The sequence below is a fragment of the Aptenodytes patagonicus genome, chromosome 1 (assembly GCF_965638725.1).
Source record: "Aptenodytes patagonicus chromosome 1, bAptPat1.pri.cur, whole genome shotgun sequence".
NCBI classification, from domain to species: Eukaryota; Metazoa; Chordata; class Aves; order Sphenisciformes; family Spheniscidae; genus Aptenodytes; species Aptenodytes patagonicus.
The window spans coordinates 166827161-166850654 of NC_134949.1; the positions used below are offsets into that span (position 1 = coordinate 166827161).

General features: G+C 36.3%; 1 protein-coding gene across 1 annotated transcript in view; it reads right to left on the minus strand.

Moving 5' to 3' along the window:
- Positions 1-1361: 1361 nt before the first annotated feature.
- TM9SF2 (transmembrane 9 superfamily member 2) overlaps positions 1362-23494 on the minus strand; it is a 29356-nt gene continuing 7223 nt past the window's right edge. Inside the window, exons 5-17 of the mRNA XM_076361653.1 lie at positions 19856-19985; positions 18114-18238; positions 17116-17227; positions 14456-14535; positions 14249-14357; positions 13991-14123; positions 13627-13746; positions 11350-11407; positions 10545-10704; positions 8889-9040; positions 7739-7850; positions 6948-7119; positions 1362-2754 (exon numbers count right to left, since the gene is read on the minus strand). Of these exons, the coding sequence (XP_076217768.1) occupies positions 2687-2754; positions 6948-7119; positions 7739-7850; positions 8889-9040; positions 10545-10704; positions 11350-11407; positions 13627-13746; positions 13991-14123; positions 14249-14357; positions 14456-14535; positions 17116-17227; positions 18114-18238; positions 19856-19985 (1531 nt within the window). The 3' untranslated portion in view covers positions 1362-2686. The remainder of the gene's footprint in view (positions 2755-6947; positions 7120-7738; positions 7851-8888; positions 9041-10544; positions 10705-11349; positions 11408-13626; positions 13747-13990; positions 14124-14248; positions 14358-14455; positions 14536-17115; positions 17228-18113; positions 18239-19855; positions 19986-23494) is intronic.

A 23494-nucleotide genomic window follows, 5' to 3' on the forward strand; every position in this document is an offset into this window, starting at 1 on the left:
CAAACTCCCACACCATGCTTTCAAAACACGATTTGGACCGAGGATTACTTTCCGACTAAATTTGGCAATGATGGTCACTTTTTTCAGACTCTGAAGAACCAGTTTTTAAATTATTTACCAGCCACCAAAAAACCGACGCTGAAGTGTTATATTTCGTCTAAATTTGCTCTGTCTTCATGCAGCTCAGCAATTTGTTCCTACCTCTTAACCTTCCTATTAATTTACATTTTCTCAGATATCCGTGCAGCAAGTGCATTTTAAGAAAGTATCTGGTAGTATAGAAAGATTTTGGAAGAAGCCAGTATTTCGAAAGTTTAGACAAAACCCCAGGCCTCCCAAGAGATCCGAAGAAAGATACGGCACACAGTAGAACATTTGGATGCCCTAACACACACCAGAAGCCTAAATGCTAGAAAAACTTTAAATTATCTGAGGCAATAATGGGTTTCAAGGGAGGGGACGACTTTAATATAGCTCTTCCGTAAAACCTGTGATGTATTAAAAACTTTCTGGATTGTTTCAAGTACTGCACACTGAAACCTAACCATTTCAAATTCCAAACCAGTTGCAATTATTACAAGGCAAGGCTGCTTGAAAAATTGTCTGTGCAGCAGGTTTAGATTCCAGAAGATAACGACACACTTCACAAACTGCCTTTAAAGGTGAAAATGAGATACTTGAGAACCTGCCGTGACTTCTCAACTAGTCTGTAGGAAAAAAAAAAAAAAAAAAAAAAAAGGGAAATGCAAAAGGGAAATACACCCATCAGTTTCAAACCCATATACAAACCACATGGCTACATCTATCTCGCTTCTGTTAATCTGGGTTTTAAACAGCAGTCGTAAATACATCACAAAAATCTGTTTTCGTACCTCTACACTGAAATTCTTGAGCACCTATTATATTCATATTTGAATAACAGACAACTGATTCATGTTTCTCAAACTAAGCATTCCCATTTGTGTAATAACTATTGATGATTTTGAGCAGTGACTATACACACAGTAGGTGATCACAAAACCAGGGATATTAAGAATATTCAATTTTATACTTTTTAAAGTTTAAATCAAGAGTCACACTACAGCTCACTGCATTAGTAAAGAACAAACGCTTACCACACTCACCCTTTTCCTGTTTTCAACGTAAAACATGGAAGATTTATCTGAAATCAGCATTTCCTAGCGACTGCATGTGGGGAGGGGCACAAGAACAAACCTGTCCACAACGTCTGAACAGAGCTGTGGTTGGGGATAGGCAGAGCACGAGAGTGGTGTGGTTCATCTGGGAGGGGCTGTGGAGGAAATGTCACCTGAAGCCTTTTTACGTGCCAACTTTTAGGAGGTTAATAATGACAAGTTACCTTAACCAAAGATATTTTTATTGGGTTCAATATTCAAGCATCATTAGGTTAAGGTCTTTTAGAAAGGTAAACCGGTAAGAATAAAAAACCCCAACCTTATGAACGGCAATCGGTACATGAAGTTTCATTTTAAATAAAATTTTATCAGGCTTGTGAAAACATGCCAAAAGCCAAATTGCATTACGAGTCTAAAATTACCAAAATTGCCATGAACAAAATACTCCATTTTCAAAAAAAGCAAATATAGGTTTAACGCTAGTCGTCCAAAATCGTCACTAGTCTCTTAATATAAGGCAAAACCAGTAATTTTCTTTTATTTTTTAACCTACATTAAGTACAATCAGCAACAGTTGCCTTATAGAATATGCATCATCGAGATCTAAAAGCAAGATCAGCAGGGAATGCTGACTCATGCGTTATAAGATCTTCTCAACATACTGACAATTCCATAGCAATCTCTGAAAACGTATCTGGGTTAAGGACTGGATTAATGCTGTAGAGTGGTTCGTTAAATGTGTGTATAATTTAATTCTCATGCGCCACAATCACATTTCCGTGTTATTGCCATGTAGCACAAATAACATTTCCGGCAGATCTAAGGGTGTGTCAATATACATTAAACCATAGAAAATGCCATAAAATACTCTATGCAATCTTTAAGCATCCATCTTCAATATAATTGTATTTACACATTTTTATGAACTTATAATATGTAATAAGCCACTGAAGACATTTTTACAATATTTATTAGATTATGAATTTATAAATTCAAGGACTCAGAGGCACATCGTTTAAAAGGCCAAGAACACCAAAACTAATGAAGTCACAGAAATCAGAATATTTATGGACGTAACACCAGTAAAAAATAAAAATCACATCCAAACTAAAAGCAACACTTCTTTAGAGTCATCCTTCAAAGTTAGCATAATAAAAAGTTCTCATTTCCCTCAAAGAAAAATAATTCATCCCAACTACCAAGCTAGAAAAACCTATTTACAGTTGTACTTTGATCAGAAGTATCATTAAGTTGTGTAATACAGCCAACTTCTACTCTGCCGTTAGAATTGAACGTTTCTTTTAAAGTATAGTCGTATTTACAAATGCATAAATATCGTAACTCTGATCTTCATTTAGATCTGAATGAAAACAGGTTAAGTCACAATACAAACGTGTTAGTGGAAAAAGTAGCTGCATATTCAGTATCATTCTCAAAGAATAGGAAGCCAATACTTCTGATAAAGCTCAAGTTCATCAACTAGACCAGGTCTTTAAGTTATGTTAATGAAGATTAAACCTCTTCCGTGTTAATTCTTTGCATTGCTTTCTTCAGTCAACTTTCACCACGCTGTATATTTTGGTTACAAACCAAAAGCATGCAAAGAATCCAATTGTACCTAAAAAAACAACAACAAACAAACAGAAAGAAGTTAACATCAGGAAAACTGACACAGGAGGCATCAATTTCTATCTGTAGTTCATAAATCAGGACATACGTACAATATTGTAAATAATTTAATTGCCTAATTATGCAATCTGCTCTCTTTAGTCTTCAGTACATCCATCAGATCAGCTAATGGAAAGTTACAGACTGTACCTGGTCTTTATAGGCATCAACTACTATACAAAGTATCTCATTATTTTCACAATCATAGAGCTGATCACATGGAAGACTCTCGTTTTAAGATGTTTCTGTGTTATTTCTCTTCCTACATATTTGTTCTTTGTTGTTTCATTATTTCCCAGTCCAACTCCTTCACACTGCTCCACTTCACCCTTCTTCAGTGACTAGTCACTCACACTCTACCTGATCTGCTCAGCTGGTCAGAATATTGCTATTATATTTAATAAATCAATTAGATTGACAGCATCAAAAGGAGTCCCCATTTCTTAGTTACACGTTAAGGTCTTGGAAAATTAGAGCACTACCTTTATTTCTGCGTAAATCAAGTTAACACGAATTTCAAACCATAGCGTAGTTACTACACAACTTGTACTTCCTATTGAAAATGTGTTACATACCTTAAAAATAAACACTTCTGAAATACTTAAGGCAGTCAAAAGATGTAAGCAAACTTGAACTGAAATTTAAGGACGAAGACTGTTTCCCTGGTAACTTATAATCCTTTTAGCTGAACAAAAATAGCTGCATCCCTTCTCTTTGTGAAACTCCAACAGAAGTTTTGAACAGAAATATTCTTTTGAATGCAAAGTAGTTAATATAGTTGGGCTTTGTTAATCTAACTGGATTACTTCAAAATGCAGCCTCAATCAGAACGATAATGGACTGAACAGCAGCTCAGAACACCTGTTACAGGAACCTTCGTTTCCCACAAAAACTAGGTCAGGAAAAAAGCCCTGAAGATTATCTGATTTTTGCCTGAGTACCTTTTCTAAAATCATAGCCTGATGCAAGAGCCAAGTAGGTTCTTTAAAGAAAAAAAATTGCCTTTATTTTAGATCTGATAAGAGGCACAACAAAAGTTGTGTGCTAACTCATTCACTGTACAAGCTTAGAAGGAAGGAACCATGAACGATACCACGGTAATTTTTTTCTTTTCCTTCACGCTCGCTAAACTACTGATGTTTAACCGACTCATTTACTGTGATACGTAGTTGTGGTCCCAGCTGTGAATCAAAGATTTGTCATGTAGCTCCCGGTATTTTGCCTGCTGAGCCTGATCAATGACCTGGAATGCAGTATGGATGCAAGTGCCTGAAGCATGTGTTACACTGACATAGCAGCAGGGCACCGTCAAAACCCTTCCTGATACTGACGATTTTTAACAGATGAGTAAGCAGCAGCAGAATAGTTTTGATACAACAATTATGATTTTCTCTTTTTAGCTTCTTTATCATCCTGACACAGGAAGTCAGTTGCCTTTAGGAGCAGTTTTTGCTAAATTGCTAATATGCTTTTTCGTTTAAGAAGCAGGGCCTGTCCCTTTACCCTGCCTCTAACTTTTTCTGTAAAACCTTATCTCAAAGCACTTCAGTAAATCTCAGAGAACTGAACATATCCACTTTTGAATGCACATCAACCTGAATGGACAAAATTATTCTTAAATCTTAAGAAAAAAGGACTATTCCCTCACATTAAAGGATAATTTGCACTTAATCTTGTGGGAAGTAGATAAAAAAAAATCGTTAAGCATATGATGTTTCAAAGTTCTAACCGTTTGGTTAACTTCACCTCTATTCTCCCCTAATTTCAATATAGAAACCGAAAATTTCAAGAAACGAAAGCATCCAAACTCTGAAAGCTTAGTTCAAGTCGCACGGCAAAATTCACATCTCCACTGTCCCAATTAGATACGAAGGACTACCACAGAAAGCATCTCAAGGAGTCTCAGAGTAAACCACCTCTTCTTTCCATGCTTGTGAACCTACCCTGAAAAGGACTCCCCAGATTTGCTGGCAGGCGCTGCACAGCCAACTGGTCAATTGAAAGTGAACGCGTGAGCAAAGGAAAAGGGAGATACACTGGACACATCTTAATGCCTTTAGACGATGTGACATGACTGACTTTAAAGAATAAGGGCGAAAGATGGAAATCATATGGGTACCGTAGGTGCTGAAAAGCAGTTAAGCCAAGTCTCAGCATAGAAAATTTACTGTAAATGCCCTTCATCTTGAATGTGTGCACTCCAGAACTACTGCATGCACCCAAAGTAAACAGATTGAATAAAGGAGGCAGGCAAAACACAATTCTGGTTTTGGCCAAAACTGTTTACTATTGAAGGCAGACATGCTGAATATCTATTGGAAAAGCTAGTGAAACTAAATTAATTGACCTTACACTTGTGTAAGGCCTAATTATTTTTTCACACTACTTCGTAAGTTTGCACCGCATTTAAAATTGATCTACATACAGCAGTACACATTCATTTCTAGTTGAACAACCATGCATTCTTAAATTCTTTAGTTCAATGTAAATTCAATTTAGTTCAATGTAATTCTTTAGTTCTATTAGTAAACCCAGATCACAAATAAAGGTTAAGAGAAAGGCAGGGCAAGAAATAAGACGGAGCGAGAAAGGGAGGCAGAATCTCTGATCTACGCATTCAGAATGACTTGCTAACCAGTACCCAAAATATAAGTAGAGATGATGTGTAACTTACAAAACATCTGCAAGCAACACCAAAACACATTTGACTGATTTAAAAAGGATGGTAGATAAAAGTAACCACTTTTGGAACACAGCTTGATGACTTTTCAAAGAGATTATGTAACGTATGTAAGTCCCATTCCCATTCCCTCCTTTTAACAGGCAATGACTCAAGAAACTCCTTGCAGGCTCTTGCTCCTGTTCATCATCATCTGCATTCAGTCGAGGTGCACAAACTGCTTCAATATTTCCTAAGCTGAAGCGGCAATGTCTTTGAAATTAATGTTCAATTACTCTTAAAATGAACACCATTCTCAAATGTCAGTTCTTCTCCCACTAGATTTTTTTTTTTGTTCTCCTACATTAAGTGGAAATGAAAATTCTGCTTACAGTTATAGTGAGATCTGTATTAAAAGCTCTGATGACAAGCCATTTGTGTTCCAGCAGGCCTCAAAATACAGCCTTTATAGCTGTATACATAAATCCATATCAAAGCCTTAGGAATCATTAAACTTCTTCAAAAACATAGAGCTTGAAATCATTTAAAGCATCGATCCGTTCAAAATAACTTTCAAAAATACTGCTCTGTAGGGTAAGGTCCACAAAGACTGATTACATTCTGCTGGAACAGAATTCATTATTTTTAAGATTTTTGGGGAGTCGGTGGTTGCTGCCTTCTTGCATGAGAGTTTGAAAGGACACTTCTTGCATCTTTCACTGCCATTCCTTCACCCCAAACAAGGCGTAAGTGTGTCTGACCGAAGATTCCTTTTTAGTGCTGAAGATGACAAAGGAAGATTTTGTCATCTCATCTCACTTACTGAAGAGGAAATTGAAGTGCAGCACCGAAGACAGGTGCTTTTCCAAAAGCTCACAATAAAGATGACAAGGTTCTGACATGACTACATTAAAAATGGTTAAGAAGTTCTGTCTGCTTCCCCTGCCACTTCAATGCAATTGGGAAAGAAGGTAAAGAAGTTCCGGAAGAGAACAAATACGGGGGGGGGGGAGTATTCTCTGTCAACTTTCACTCCTCTCTCTTCCTTCCCCCTATTCCACAAAAGTTGCATTTTTTTCCTTAGTTGACACTGTAACTTTAGACTTGACTGTGTGTGATTTGAAGTGTGTTTCTCCAAAGACAACTAATTTAAAAAATTGAGTTTGTCACACGACTAACACAGGAATGAAATCTGGAGAAGTATTTATCACATTTAAAAGCGTCATATTTGAAGATCTAATTACAAGCCACACCTCAAATTAGCAGTAGTTTTGCCTCATCCTCACTTAATCTCTTTCACTAAAATTTGTGATCAGAGAATTGGAAAACATTACACAACTACCGGGGGGGGGGGGGGGGGGGGGGGGAATAAAAGACTTATATACAAATTTATGATCCTGTATCAAGATAAGTTTTGCCAAGGATTCTACTGTGCAAAGCTAAAGGTAGACTCAACATTTAAAATTAAGGTTCAATATACTTACCTGTGAAAAGGAAGAAGATCAAAACCATAATCATGGTATAACCAAAATATAAAATGGTGCTAGCCGTTCCTGTGATTTGCAGTTTAGAAAAAAAATAATGTATTGCATATATTAGGAAATAAACTGCAGTGAAACCACTAGTGAGAAATGAACGCCACTGCCAGTGATAGTCCTAGAAGGGGTGGGAAAAAAAATATGTATGAGTAATATTCCATATACCTCTAACGCGCTGATCCTATTACTGAATGCAGAGCTACTTTTTCTATTATTACTTTATCAAAAAGTGAGTTTTTATAGTTTTTATCTACAGGAAAAAAACATATATAATCAATACTGCGTTAATTACACCATTTGCAATTACAGATAAGAAACCTAAAGATCAATATCAAATAAGCAAAAATCTGAAGACCCAAATAAGCCAGACCTACTATTGCCAGCCACAGAGACTGGTTCTCCCCCGCCCCCAAGGTTGGGCATGTGCAAAAACGCACACTGATTGAACAAAGTTCATGGAGTAGTTTAGCATCTTCAGAAAACAGGGAGTTAAGGCTCTAAAGATGAGATATCTGACTTAGTGGTACTCGGTGCAGGGTTTTAATATTTGTTACGAGTTTTGCCAAAAGTAGCCTGCTTCACTTCTGCTTCACTTTCTAAGACATGATTTAAGGACATCTAGTAACGGTGTTTATGTTGAATTCTGGAATACTTATTTCCAATTACAAAGCCTGAAAAATTTTTGGAAGCATCCTTAAAAACAATATCAGGTATGAATACTGAAGAATATTTCTTACCTCTGCACATAGATGGAAGTAGCAGAGCAATATTGTGGCCTCAGAACATGTAATAACCAAAATAATGAATACCAGAAACAGGAAGCCAAACATGTAATACATCTGGTGAGACCTATAAAAGGGAGTTTAAAAAAAAATATTTAAATGGACACTGTGCTAATATTATTTCTTCATATGCAGTAATATCACCTTCACCTTAAGTATTCCCCTTCCTACTGAGGTACTATCAGTTGTATGGCCATACAATTGGGTAATTTGTTTTCTAACTGAAGAATAGGAGCCTCAGCAGCTCAGTCTGAAAACAGCGAGAAAGCAAGCCGAAAGCATGGTCCTGTTTGGGATTTTAGGGAAAGAACTGCCTAGACATAATGAGTGAAATTACAGTTCCAGTGAAGTCAGCGTGACCTCTTCCACTGACTTCAGCAGAACTTGGATTTCACCTCGCATTTCAATCAAAGGGGCAGAGCTGCAAAATAACAAGATATGTCAAATGCTGTAGCTGTCTACGTTGGGTAGAGGCACCTATTCAAGGTTCAGAAACAGTTTAACAAGACCCAATAACTAAATTGTGCCAGAAGGAAGACAAATCCCTCACAGTAGATTAGTTTGTCAGCGTGCTATGAGCTCACATCAGAATTCACTTACACTGGACTAGTCTTCAGTGCTTTATTTTTTAAAAGAATCACTCTCTGGTGCCTTTATAAAGATTTCACAAAATTTGTTCTTGTTTATTTTTTCTCCCAAGGGTAGTAATACTTTCCTAGCTCAACAACTACGAAAAAACCTCAAGACAATTTTAACATACTTACTATTCTCAAGTTATATGCCGTATGTCAGCTTCAGAGCCACTTCCACATGAAGTCAGAGGAATAGCATGAGAAAACTAGCTATTTGAATATTGTAGGTCAGCTGTAAATTGCTAAGCATATCACAGCCACTTCTCTACACACCTCAACAAGCAAAACAGGCACTGAATATCTTCTAAACCACAAAACATTAAAAATATGTTAACATTTAAATTTTTACTGAACCAGTACCTGGTAACCCTGCATCACCAAAAATCAGTCAAAGCATCTTGAAGAAAAACTTTCACAAAGAAATTACCACCTTTTACGACAGAGAAAATTCAAACAGATCGTGGTTAACTTACCAAATACTATTGAGAATAAAGAACAACTGTATAAAGATACATCCAAAAGGCAGAATCCCTCCCATGATAATGCCAGGTAATGGCTTTGTATAGAATGATTGCTCAGGAATCTGACGAGGAATTTGATTTGTGCGAACAGGGTGTTCAATAGCCTTTAAACAAAAATAAGAAATTGCTAAATAAATAACTTGCCAAACTACAGCACCACCTTTTTGCTTTCTTTCGGAAATGAGTGGTGGCATGTGCACACCCAGCTACCACTACATCTGCTTTCGCTACCAGCCTAGCTACCGACATTTGCTAGGCAAACGAGCTAAAAGACAGCTCTTACCAAAAACATAGCAACAGGTATTTTGGACTTCCCTTTTTATGATTACCTATCTATGATCTGTTACAGAGCCTGAGCTGATTTCTCACTTTTCAGCTGGGGGGGTGGTGGTGGTGCAGACTCTTGCTTTCCCCTTCTAAAAATCCCTGTATGTTGTTTTTCAGGATTGACTCCAAGAATCACATTAGGGTAAACTTACAAACTGAGAGGATTCAATCTGGCAATTAAATCCTAACTGAAGAGGCATACATAGATCAGCATGGTGGGAGAAAAAATTTAAGCCAAATAAATGCATACTTTGCCATCTTTCCCCTTTCGTAAAGATTACATCAAGAGCATCAATAGATGCTTGCTAGGTACTTGCTTTCTGATTTGATTTTAATATATTTGTGACACCTGTCACATTGCCGTATAGTTTATCAAATCCTCCTTTATTAAAGGAACTGCCTCTGTACAATGCAGGGGGGGTCGCTGGAATTTCAACCTGATTATCAGAAAAAACCCACTGAGTTCTGGTTACAAAAACCGGGTAACTACAATCAACTTTAAAAGCGCCTTCTAAGACACTTAATATTCTCTGAAGGTATTCCATGAGAGCTACAGAGAGCTGGAACTCTGGATTCCTATACAGGAAAAAACCACAAAAATATCTGAACTCATAGATCTTTAAGTTTGTGGGGCACAGCAAACCACTTTTTAAGCAATAATGGAAGAACCGATTTCACTATTTAAGAAGGTTTGGTCACCAGTGTCACGAAGAGCCCTCATATAAATAAGTAAAATTGGCCAGTTTAGGAGTCAATCCCAATTAACGTCTGCCAAGCAGTGATAACCATCTACAGAACATTTATGCAAAGAGATTTCACAAGATCTCTAGCAATTTGATCAGAAAATATCCTTCTAAAGACTCAGTGTAGAGGGCAGACAGGAACAAAAAACATGGGGGAAAACCAGAAACGTGGAAGTTGCTTTCCCTTATGCTTGGCTGGGTCAACTAAATTTTTTAGTAATGGAAGAGATGCTAATTAAAATAAAGAAAGCCCAAATCACTGCTTTATCTCGTGCAGTCACTCAATTAAATACAACGATAACCCTAATTGTTGCGGAGAATTATCACCATCACCAACAGACTGAATATCAATGTCCTGGAATCCCAAGATTGGATATCTAATGCAGCTCTAAAGTAACCGAACAGGACTGGAGCTGACAATGCAACTAGCTTAGGTGCTACCTCAGTCATAGTCTACACAGTGAAAAATATATATATATGTGTGTGTGTGTGTGTGTGTGTGTATGTGTGTACAAAACAATTTCTCAAAAACACTTACGTTTTTCTTAAAACCAAAATAGGCACCAATAAACGTCAGCGGTACAGATATGCAAAACCAGAGTGCCAAAATAGCAACCAAAGTACCAAACGGAATAGCTGCTGAAGAGCCTTCTCCCCAGAGAATGAGGTTCATGATAAAAAAATCTGCAAATACAATTCTGAAAAAGACATAACACACAAAGCACAGAAATACTCCTTAATATTTAACGTTAACAAAACAATAGCACTGTATTAAGATTTCAGTGAAAATCTCTTAAAATGAAATGACACACACAAAATATCAAAATGAAGAGGTCAAACAAGCAATTCTTTCTTAATCTAGTGGGACTGAACTCCAGCAGGAGCTGACGTTCCAACTAAGCAATTTCAAATATATGCTTGTCTTAACTACACTTCAGGGTAAGACTGCTTGCTGTGATTAAGTAGAAAAATTTATCACAGTGGTTATACAGTATATGACACCATATAAGACCAACTACAGTGTGGTTACAGAAACAGGCTAGAGTAAAAGAAAGCGATGAAAAAGTGTGCCTGTCTAAAACTTAGTACTACCATAATACTCTTTCTTAATCAACCTTTTCATGCGGTGAGAGTAAACAAAAGCTTACTAAAAAAAAAAATCTAAGGATGATATGCCATTAACATATTCATCTTTGTCAAAAGCACTGTGGTATTTTTGTAGCTTCTGGAATAAAGGGACGATGTAATAAGATTTACTTGTATAGCTGAAACTTAAAAATTAGCTATGCATGTCAGAGAAGCGCAATTTAATTCTTTTAATCATGGCGATATTCTCAACTTACCCAGGGCAAAGGAATGATGTCAGCAGGACATTTGTTTTCCATTTCTCACCTCCAAATGCTGTATTAAAACATTTGACAGTCATCAAAACATGCATTAAGCTCAGAACTATTAATTTTCCAGTCCATTTACCTGTTATACTTAGTTTGCAAATACTCAAATAATGTGCTATCATGCCCAAGTTTAAAACAGTAAACTAAATCTTTAGTAATAAAACTGAGCTCCCTCATCATATTGCTTAATCACAGAGCTTCAAAGCAAAGCCTCAGACCAAGGTCAAGAAAAGTATTCCAACTAAATAAACTGGGTTTCTGACCACTTAATCTGTTAAAAGGAAGAAGCAGATTTGCAGTACTTTTAAGTCTTTAAAAAACAGTTTAAACCTGGAGTGATTAAGACATTTAAGCTTTCTAGCATTTGACTGCAGGTTTCAGCAGGAAAACATATATAAATATGTGAAAAGCAAGCTTAACAGTTTTCTTTAAATAATTCTTGTCTAAGAATCTTACAAGAAAGTCAGGACTAATGCACTTACAGGAAGTTGTGATGCTCTCTTGAGTCTTAACAGCATTAAGCAGTGGTGATACCAAAAGACCAAAGATAGCTTTATTACGAAAATCTTTATGAATTTGCACTACGCTGATAAAAATTATAGTCCGCACACTTTCAAATGAAAATATCCTGCTGGAATTCAGTGAAGCTGACAATTTCATCTGAGCACTGCCATAATGACATGCTTCTTTACTTCAAGAGTCAGAAGCGATTATGGTTAGAGTGATTTTAATTAAGTTGCTATTTCTTCATAAAATCTTGGTAGAACATGGCACCGGTTATTAAGATTAACCATTTAATTTCAACTCAGGTTTCACTTTTTAAATGCAATGTTGAAAAAAAAAAAACCAACCCAACCCAAACCCCACTTTTAAAAATGGATATCCATTTCAGTTGCATTTTGGTTTATGTCTCACATTACTTTATTTGTGTACTATAAGGAGAAACATTCATGTTTACATGCTCTATACAGGGTATGGACCACCTCGTGTTATAACAAGAATATCTCTGGATTAGTCACTCACTCTCTTAGCAGTTAAACACAGTATTCAAGTATCAACTAAATGATTCTCAATAAGTATAATATGAAATGTAATTATTATTAGCTACCTCTCCACCAAAGATACTGGATTGAATTTACCATCGATACACTTCAAGATATCCTTCAAAACTCATAATATACAGCATGATATAAACAATAATTCTGTCCCCAATTATGCTCTTAGTCCTAAAGTCTCCTTCCATTTAGGTCTAATTGGCTCGAAGGGAAGGACAGGGAACAGTTCACTATCACATCACTACCACTGTGGAAAAACTCCCTACAAAAATACAACCCAGTGGTTCTCCCCACATGAAAATTACAAAACGGTTAGAAGAAAGAACTCCAATTTGCCAGGTTGAAGTTCAGAAATAAACTCCTCTAGTCCTTTATGTTCAGAACTAAAATAGTCCAAAAGATCCAGCTCACTCAGTCATAAAGAGTCTTGTACCTTGAGTAAGGTAATTAAAACAAGCTGTATTATGCGGAATGGCATTTTCACCTTACAATAAACCAGAGGGTAGAGGGGCAAACACTTTAAGGTTGGTAGGCAGGCCTTGAAACAATAGCTAGCTGGGATCAGTTAAGGAAAATAGTATCAACTAACTACTCTCAGGTGCCCAAACACCACTGGGTTGATTTCTACAACTACAGAACACCTAATAATCCTTCCCCCTATGCCCCTGCCACAGTCTGATAAGCACCATTCTCCCAAAGACCTAGGAACTACCAAAGACCTAGGAACTAGCTAAAAAGAGGTGACAAATCTCAGGCGTGCAAGAATAGAGGTTCATGATTGGGGGGGGGGGGGGGGGGGGGGGGGGAAGTGTTACCAAGCAACATTGATGGCTAAAACTAAATGCAAGTTAACATCAGCCCCCAACTGTAGGAGACAGAAGTACAAAAACTGTCTGATGTAATGAGCTTAGTATTAGTAAAATGGAATTTGCTTTCCAATTCCATAAATACATAGTAGCAAGAGCAATTCAGGGTCTTTAGGCATGATCGCATCAAAACCAATGTAACCACGTCCGTGTTCTGTATGTGTTTTCTGTTGTAACGGTAAGTACATTTCTCCATCTTGCCCTGAGGGAAACTACAAACAGTACTGGAAAATAAAATTCAGTTCTGTGATGATAATTTACTTTAACGAACTTAAGCCCTGTCATTCTAAATAACTTTTACTCACATTTGTAGAATCTGGCAGCAACATAACCGGCTGGAGTTCCAAGCAGTACCCACAAAACTACAGCACAGGTCATTAGAGCTCCCCGGTTAGCAGGTGACAAAAATCCCAGGCAAGCAAAAACTGTGAAGCAGAGATGCATAATTTTGGAAAGTAGTTATACATTTGACTTAAAGCCAGTATATCAGTTATCTTAAAATCTGTGTATACTAAGTTGCATGTCTACTATATCAGCTCAGCTGTTTCTAATCTTAGACTTTTAAGAAATTTCTAGACAAAAACTATACTGCTACTTTTACTAGTACCTTGCGATTAGCAGTGAAAGATCATCTGTACTCAGCTAACTCCTCCCCACTTTATTACTTACACAGGGTAACAAAAGTCATTATTAAGATCTGTGTGCCAGAGCCTAGAAAAACAGACAACAGCATTCCTTTTCTTGGGGGCCTGAAAATATCACCATGAACCAGTTTCCAGCCAAATTCTTCTTGAGCATCTTCCTGTAAAGGAAAATACACCTATTTTAATACAGTAGATTGCCATTTAAATAGCCTATTACAGAAATACATTTAGCTGAAAAAAATTACATTCCAAATAAATTTTAGGAGGTACATTTCAGACTTACAGTGGAATCCATCTGATTATATCTTGCAATGTCTTTATGCAGTGTCCTCAACATAATCATAGCTACCATTCCAGACAGAAAGAGGACAATCACCAAGGAATTCATAATACTGAATTTAAAAAAAAAAAAAAAATTAAAAAAATCATCATTCAAATTGCAATGTGAACACTTCAGTACAGTACACTTGAAGACAAACTTTCTTCTCACCTAAACCATTGAATGTGAGTGTGAGGCATGGATTCCAAAATATAATCCCATCTTGATGCCCACCTTATATTTTTTTCTTCCTGAAACAGTAAACACATCAGTTTCAGATACAGTCAGTATCCAACTTAAATTTACAAGTTGATGTTCATGCAAAGCAATCTTAAATCTCATGAGAAATTACAAATTTAATTTTGCATGCCTTAAGGGGAATAGTTTAATAACAACTACCTAAAACAAACCTAAGATTTGACCATAGAATCTAAACCAAAGTATTTTCTGAATAGTATTGAGCACCCATGTCTTCTTAGGACATAAAGGTATATCAGATTAATTTAATTGTGCTTCCTCCCTTCAAGAATTACATTATTTCATGTGGAATTCAAACGACAAGCAGAATAACGAAGAACATGCATTTTTTAGTGTGTAAGTCAACACCACAGACACTGAGAAACTAAGCTCTGCTATATAGTCTCCAGCATAACGTTCCACTTTTTAGGTAGTGCTCTGTCCGAATTATCCTTTGCTTTGACGCAACCTTGTTTCAATACCAACTACCAAGCCAATTACATTCAGCTTATACTGCAAGACAGGTGGCGAGACAATACTACAAAACTTACGTTGTTAGTAGAAGGAAACAAATTATTCCTTCATGCATTTCAGCTGATTATACTTATTCAGACTGAACATTCATTGATCAGAAACACTTCAAAAAGAGCATTTCTTTGTTTTATTTTGCAGAGTAAACATGAAAAAAGGAATAAACAGTGCTGATCAACCTGAAGATTGCTATTAAACAAACCATAAGCGCTAGTATCCATTAATAAAAATGGCTAGGTGTTTTTCTGACAGGATGTTATTTTAGTAATTTAGAACATACAAAAGCAAGAGTGCTTTCCAGTAAAGCCAGTTTTTGAAAATATAAAAAACAGCAGGTTAAAAAATTTAGCCAACTATCTAGTTCACTGAGGTAATAAAATTATGTCTCAACGCAAGCAACAGGTTTCTAAACCAGTATCAACAATTCTAGGACAGAATCGCATTTTTCCGCATACCTACACTGCCTTTTTTCTGTTTTCCTGAGATGACCTGATCTGCCAACCCGATGGAATTTTAGAAAACAACCTCCAACTGATGTAACATTGTGCACAGGACAGTAACACATGCATAGCTGGGCATGTCTTTTTTTTTTTTTTTTTTTTTTTTTTTTTAAGATAAACAATATAATAGCATGAAGCTAAGGTCATTCTTAAATACTAACTTCTCACAGGTTTCCAGAAGTACTTGTTTCAGTATACAAATTAATTTCAGCATCATAACTGATATAATTTCTCAAAATATAGTTATTACTCATACATAATATAACCCCTCCTGAATATTTTTCTTATACTATTTATTGTATTTTGAACTCTACCATGTAATCCAGTACATTACTAGAGTAAAGAACTATCATGGCAATTCTTCAAACACTGCTATAACAGCTTATACGAGATAAAAGGGGTTCATGCCTAAGACAGCATGGTGATATAATGATATTAGAAGACCAGTGCTTTATTGCGTACTTCTAATGACAGTGGCAGTGGGTCCCACACCCTAACTCAATGCTACCCTCCAACTAACTTTAAAGATCAACTATCTAGTCTCCATTTCACCACAGTTGAACTGAATTCTACAGCAGGCTATAAATCTAGAATTAAGATAGATATATGAACAGCCTTGATATGACAATGGCCTATCATTTTGAAAGACACCACTGGCCTTGCAATCAGAATAAGAAAAAGGTTAAACAAAATTAAAAATGGCCCTATTGCTATTTTTTAATCTATTAATTGCCAAGATTCTGATTAAAGTCTGTTAACGACAAAAAAAAAAAAAAAAGGCTTAGACTCTTCATATCCAGAAGAATCACAGAATTGAAGTTGAAAATATGAACTGCTGTGTGTGAGCTATCCCTTCAATACATACACAGAGAGTCAAGAAATCCAGTTAGTTATAACCTGCACTCTTTTTAGCGAGTCACTTGCATTTTGAGGCTTAGACTAATAGGGAAACAGTTTGGGAAAGAGTGGGAAACTTTGGGAAACAGTTTGTCCAGCAAACTCCATTTAAAAAAAAAAAAAAAAAAAAAAAATCTCTTGCTCGTCACCAGAATGAGACATATTCAGGTATCACTGCTCCCTACAGTTGCCTGATACACTGTTCCTCTGTCTTTAAATAGAGAGTAGCGGAACAAAGAATACCAGCTTCCTACTCTTTTGCAAATTTCCATGGGAGGAAGACCCTGAAGAGAAGAAAGCTTTTGTAGCAGGAGAGCAGAAAATGATCAGCTTCAAGCTACCTACAACACAAATTTGCTGAAACACACAATTTCTCAGACTTAGAGCTTGGATTGAAAAATTAACTACCAGACAACCTAGGTAAACATGGAAAGTGTGATTCTTTTAAAAAACACATATGCATTTCACATTCAGTGTGTGGGCGATGGTATGCAAAATTGTAAAGCATGTGGTTAAATCCCAAGCCACCTCTGACATTCCAGTTCAAATAAAGTTTTAAAACCACAAATTTACTATTCTGAGATAATCTTAGTTGTCCATCTTTATAATTCAGAGTATTAATACACGATTTTACGAGGTAACTACTACAGAAAACTTAGTACTCACTTCAAAAGAAACTGAGTATGTGTAAGCAATTTTGACTTCTCCATTAGCCTTATTACTTATATCCATAGGTACTCCTGAGCAATCAGGGTTGTCTGGATGAGTATGCTTGTAACTGCAGGAAGAAAAAACACAGAATGAAAGCTGCTTCACTGACAACACTCTTAAGAAATAATTCATTCATCTTACACAAGCATCAATTTCATCCAGGATTCTTCCCTTAAATATAAAAACTGTTCTTAATGCCTCATAAGTTTCAGAACTCATAAGAAATGTACCATAAGCACAAGACTTTTTGATACTTGAACTTTTTAAACAACAGTTGTCTCTTCTAACAAGAAAACTAGAGAGAGCACAGTCTCTAAAGCAGAGCACCAAAAATTAAAGAAGTCTGAGTACTGCCAAGAACCTCCAAAACACTCAGAAAGTTACAACAGAATTACTAACTTTTGTCAGAAAAAAACACTTTCATCATGATGCTGGACCAACAATGCAACAAGCTCAGTTATACCAAGAATACAAGAGAAAGGAAAGACAAGATGCTAAGAAATAATAAAACAGACATCAGTTGTGCAAAAGCCACACAGACACCAGAACAAATGACGAGTATATTTGTGAAATCATTCCATTCAAATCCTGATTGCTGAAGACATCAAATGTCGCACTCCGATTACTCCTGCCTCAGGCACTGGTGGCCTATTCCGTCACAAGACAAAATGTTCCTCAGTAGGGAAATGAGGGTTACTTCACTGAACACATACCACTTCCAGGTTTTATTTTATCTTTTTTTTGGCCCAAACAGGAAACAGTGCACAAAGATCTATCGAATTCAGAACAAAATTATGTTAGACTGTCCTACATTAGACTACATCAATGAACAGGAAAGCTAATCTACAGGTGACATATCTGAAAACATTTCTGACTAGCAACAGGTCCCCAAATGAAAGCAAGTACCTTGGGATGGACCACTGTTTGATGACAAGTTACTTCTGAGTACTAACCTTTTTGGTTCAAGTTTAGCAGCAACCAGTCTTGCTCCCAGAGCTTCGTTTTCCACAACATGGTAATATATTTTTATGTCAACATGATTGAAGATATAAAAAGTATCTTTTTCATGAAATTCTGACTGCAATGATAAAAGACGGTGTTAAACAATCAAAAAGATAAAGACATCTAAAAGCCTTAGGTGGAAGCTTTACGTAACAGAATTTTAGACCGTGTAACAGTTTTTCTGTCAAGAAGTTCTCCTACAAGATGAATGCAGGATTCTGGGAACACAAAGACAGTAAAGTCTTTGCATTAAAGCCTTGCATTAAAAAGACAAACTAGAAAAGTTAATGCTAAGAACTGTCTACCACAGTTGTAAAGTAGAAAAACATATTAAATATAAAATGTATTTATAAATATAAATATATTAAAATATTTCATTAACTGAAGATGTCCCATTTTATTTAAGTAGCAAACTGAATACATAACTATGTGACAACTTTCATACCAGAAGCATTTCATAAACATCAGCTATTTTAAAACAACGTATATATTTTTCATAGATTAAACAGAACCTCCCAAGACAAACAATGCAAATAATTGCTCTCTGCGACAGAACCACCTTGACATTTGAAACCAAAGATGCACAGGCACGAACTACAAGCAGCAGCCAAGAATGCTGAATACAAATCTCAGGTGAAGGGAAACATCAGCTTGGTATTTAGTCAGTTAAAGAGGTTGTTAAATCACAAGCATTACGTCTACTGAAGTTCAATTAGTACTTCTTCAGGGTTCTATCGCCACCCCTTTCTACAAAGCACCCTAATTATAAGAAGTTATATAAAGAACGTGTTCTTCTACAGTCCTTCAGTTACTCCTTCAAAGGTTATTTTCCTTTTATTAAAACCAGGTATTTAAACATGATTAAAAGAATATTGCCAGATTACATATTTGATCATAAATGCGTTTCCAGCATCCATTCATATGGAGCCTCTGAAACCAATTCATTATGGAGAAAAGGAAACAAAATTAGAAACTGCAGAAACCGTCGTCTTTGGTAAGATCCATTAAGTAAAACCAACCATTCTGGTAAAACCAAAAACCTATTCCAGGTTCTCAGTGACCTCTCCGTGGAAGAGGTCTGTGGTAATCTAAAGACATCCTGGATTTTCTATTGCGTTATCATCTCCGTAACACGTACAGTGCATTTATCTGGACCCCCAGCAGTTAATCCAATAGACCTGTCTCACCGGAGAAGCTCTGTTCACTCAGAAATCTTATATTCTGCCTTCTTCCATCAGCCCACACAGTTTTAGGGAAAGCAGTCCTTCAAGAAATATTAATTTCCATGCAGAGGTACAAACATGTCTATGCAAACCTGCTTCCATGAAAACACTTCTATCCCACAAAAATGTAAAGTCCAAGCCTTCGAATGTTTAGGCTTCTTAGGCAATGAAGGATGACATGGTTTTTTTCTCCTTCACCCTTTACAGGTACTAAATGCTATGCATGTTCATCTCTTCCCTCTATCTTTTAGAGCCCTTCTGTATCATGCAACAGAAGAGACAAAGTTCTTAGGCTTAGATGAGGCTTTCAAATTGTGGTACTTGCAGAGATATCAAAACATTTACCTAGTTTTAGGCAACAAGGGTTCTTAAGGTAGTGAGGACTCACCACAGAAACAGGACATAGGAGAAATGCCAGCCTTTAAATTAGTAAAAAGGGAATATTAAAAAAAATAATTGCATAAACATACATTAATAACACAGGCATCTTTTGGACGGCCATCTTCTGTAATATAACAGCCAATAGGAAAACCAGGATTGCAGAACCTCAGGCCATCTTCAACATCGTAACACCAGGTCACAGGCATGTTGTCCACAATCCTGTAAATGGCACAGTGACGTTTCACAATCTTTCAAAATACACAGTGTAATGGAAGCAAAACCAGATTAGTATTAATCTAACTTTGCTACATTCATTATTGGAAGATTAACTACAAGAATAATACTTCTTTCAGATCTTAACCATGATTGCCAATCCAATTTCCAAATGAGATATAAGCATCTAGCTCTTCAACTGAAACTTTATCTTTTTTAGAAAAAAAAAAATTTTAAAAAAATCAGTCTATTTCTTCAGAAGGTGGCTTGGAAATAGGAGGCTTAGTCTGTGACCACCAAAACATTCTATTCACTGGACTGGTTTCTGAAGTCCCCTTCTGAAGCCTGATACATAAAACTCTCCCACTCCAAAGTCATAACAATTCAACATTTCCTTATTTTGCCTTTAAAAATGGCCAAAATAATCCACTAAATCAGCTAAAATGAACTTGGTAATTTCAAGTTTCTTTAAGACAAAACACAAAATAAAACATTTTGCCTACACACACACATTATTAATTCTCCAGCTTCCTCATTGCTCTTCCATTGCAAAATACATTTTTCATGGTGCTCTCTAAACTTTTATTTTGCATTAAAGCTAAGTACAAGTTTGTTGGGTGGGGTTTTTTTTACTATTTAAGTGAATTCCTGACCATCGACCTCAGTTGCAGTTCCCTGAGAGTATGGAATATTTTAACTAGATGATTTACACGAGCAAAAAATTGTAAGCCACATTGGGCAAAGTAATCACTTTCAAACCTCCCTCCATTCGCTTTCAAACCTCCCTCCACTGTTTACCTGCTGCCTTTACATTATTGCCTCACAAGATTTATATTCATATTATCTAAAAGTCCTGAGCCCAGTAGGTTTATAGTTCAATTTCAATGAAAAATTTGTATAGGAATCCCACACTCCCATGAGGAGTTGCAGAAAATTATAAGACAATAAGATACAAACAGTATCCAACACATTACAAACAGTACAAATGTCAAAACCAAAAATATAGTTTTAAACATAAAGATACCAAACATGATCACCTGTCCCTTTGTAAAAGGAACTACTAAAAACCCACAAACCTATTTCTTTATGTTATGAAGTGTTTTAACTAGCTGAAAGATAAACCCCAAAAGAAAGTAATTCAAAGACGACTTAAAATTCAGTAGCTGCCCTTAGGGCAACATTAATTGCTCCAAGGTATGTTTTTAAAGGTCTGTTAATAAACTTCACACATGAAGACATGAGACAACTGCCACTTTTTGTGCATCACTAGACCAAAAAAAGGATATCCCACTGAAACTTAACATACTTTTTTGTAAAACTTTTCAAGCTACTGAATATCCTTTACAAAGAAATGTCTCATCATTACAACCACTAGGCTATTAACGTTAACAAATACCTCATACCTGATAATACCTCATCAGGTACTTTTTAATACCTAGTAAAACACAGGAATTATGACTTCAGACAACAACAAAGCATTATTTAGTTTGTTGTGTATTGTAGCAGTCTCCAAAGTAGCACTATTTTTTAAAGCACATCAATATATGGGGGTAAAAACAGCGGTACGTGGTGCCTTTGTTCACAAAACAAAACCTGCGTCATCCCTACCACTAGCTCCCAGACAGAAGTAAGGAGCAATTTTCATGTCTCATACTGACACGGTGGAAGAGGTGAAGACAGGCCCTCCAAAAACACAGTGTCCAGGTTCTTGGGAGATTCCAAAGACTATCACAAGAGTTGCAAACAGCAGCAGCACCAACCAAATCCTACTCGTTTCACCATGCTACTACGGGGCACAGTTAAGTTGCTGATTAGGAGCTATTCCAGATGCAGATTCATTACGCTTGGACCATATTTGGAATTTTACCTCCATAATATATGCTAGAGATAGCTCTTGCTTTTGTTAGCATTTTCATTTCATAATCAAACCCAGGTAAAGCACTAAACTACTGCTAAAGAGTTTGGTTGGGATAAAGGCTTTCCTTTGCATCTTCTACAGCAAAGACATACTGAGCTGCCTTCAAGCAGCAATGCTGGAACAAATTGATAGTTTAAGCAGCAAATCATTTTTCCACAGTTAATCTTCAAATTTAAAATGACTTGAAGAGATTATACATGTGGGGCAAATATGCTATACAACAGTATTCTCGTATGTCTCTCAAGAACATCTGGTGATGAACATTGTCAGCCAAGATATCAGTATAGCTGTTGAGTCCCATTCAGTATGTCAATTCCTAATCTTATTAAGTGGCTTTTAAAACCTTAAAAGTACTTTGCACCATCTGTGTTCCCCAAGAATTTATGATAAATTGAAGGTGGATAATAAACCTCTTAAATCCTCACTTATGCTACCTTGCTGATCCCTGTACAACATACCCCTGGACCAGGCATCATTCATCACAAAACCCAGCCACTTCCACTTTGTGAAGCTGTGGCTGAGGGGGACTATCGTTACCATAACAGACATAAACAGGGATTCTTCATGCTACTGGTTCTAAAATCTTAGGGCAGTGGGCCTAGCAAAAAACCAAACAGTAGAAGTGCTATTAAAAGAACTAAGAATATAAGAATATGTATGGAGTGCCCTAAATTTAAAGGGAAGTTTTCACACTGAAAAAAAGAACTACATCTTACTAAAATCTGAACAGTCCTATCAAGTTAGCTGTACAGGCTAAAAAGAATACTTAAATACACTAAGTATATTTGTAAAACAATTTAATCTAAGGGGAAAAAAAAACAGTCTAAAGTACTTTTCTGTGTGATTAGTTTTACACAGTTCTGTTTCTGTATCAATAGCCAGCTTAAGTTTCGGGCTTTCCTAAAAAAGCTGAATCTCTTTCAAAGAGTGACAGGGTCATAGCCTTGGGAAACTGTTTTTCATTTATACACCAAAACATATACAAACTTTTAAAGCTGAAGCTTTATGCCACGCCAACATGCATCAGTGAAATTCAAAGTGGTATAAATATTGTAAATATATGCAGCATTTAATAGGAATATAATCAAATCCAGCATGTTTGAAGATCTATTTATTTCAGCATTAGGCATATACACACTGAATCCCTACAAAAGTAGCTGTGCCTTTCAGGGTTTCTTTATTACTTCCGGGTTCACTTCCATAAATATATGGCTATTGCCTATGAACCCTTCTGACCTAATCTATCAACTTTCAACAACACTAATTTTCAAGAGGTTCCCAGAAAGATTTACATCGGCAAGCCATAGTTTAGCCCTAAAAGGGATATCCCATATTGGTTCCCAAGAACAGTAGAAAAAGCACTCACTGCCTTTCCAGCACGGGTGGCTGTTTCAAAACTGAAGAAACAGAATGTGACATTACAGAAAAACGTTTAATGACAATGGCAACATTCAACATTTCACCTGCATTTTTAGTAATGTATCCAGGAAGTTTTCATCTAATTAGATGAAGACCGAAAACTTTGTTTCTGTGAAGCAGGGAGCACATATTTGGAATCATATGGGCAACACTGGAAAATCACGCTCATGTATTACTT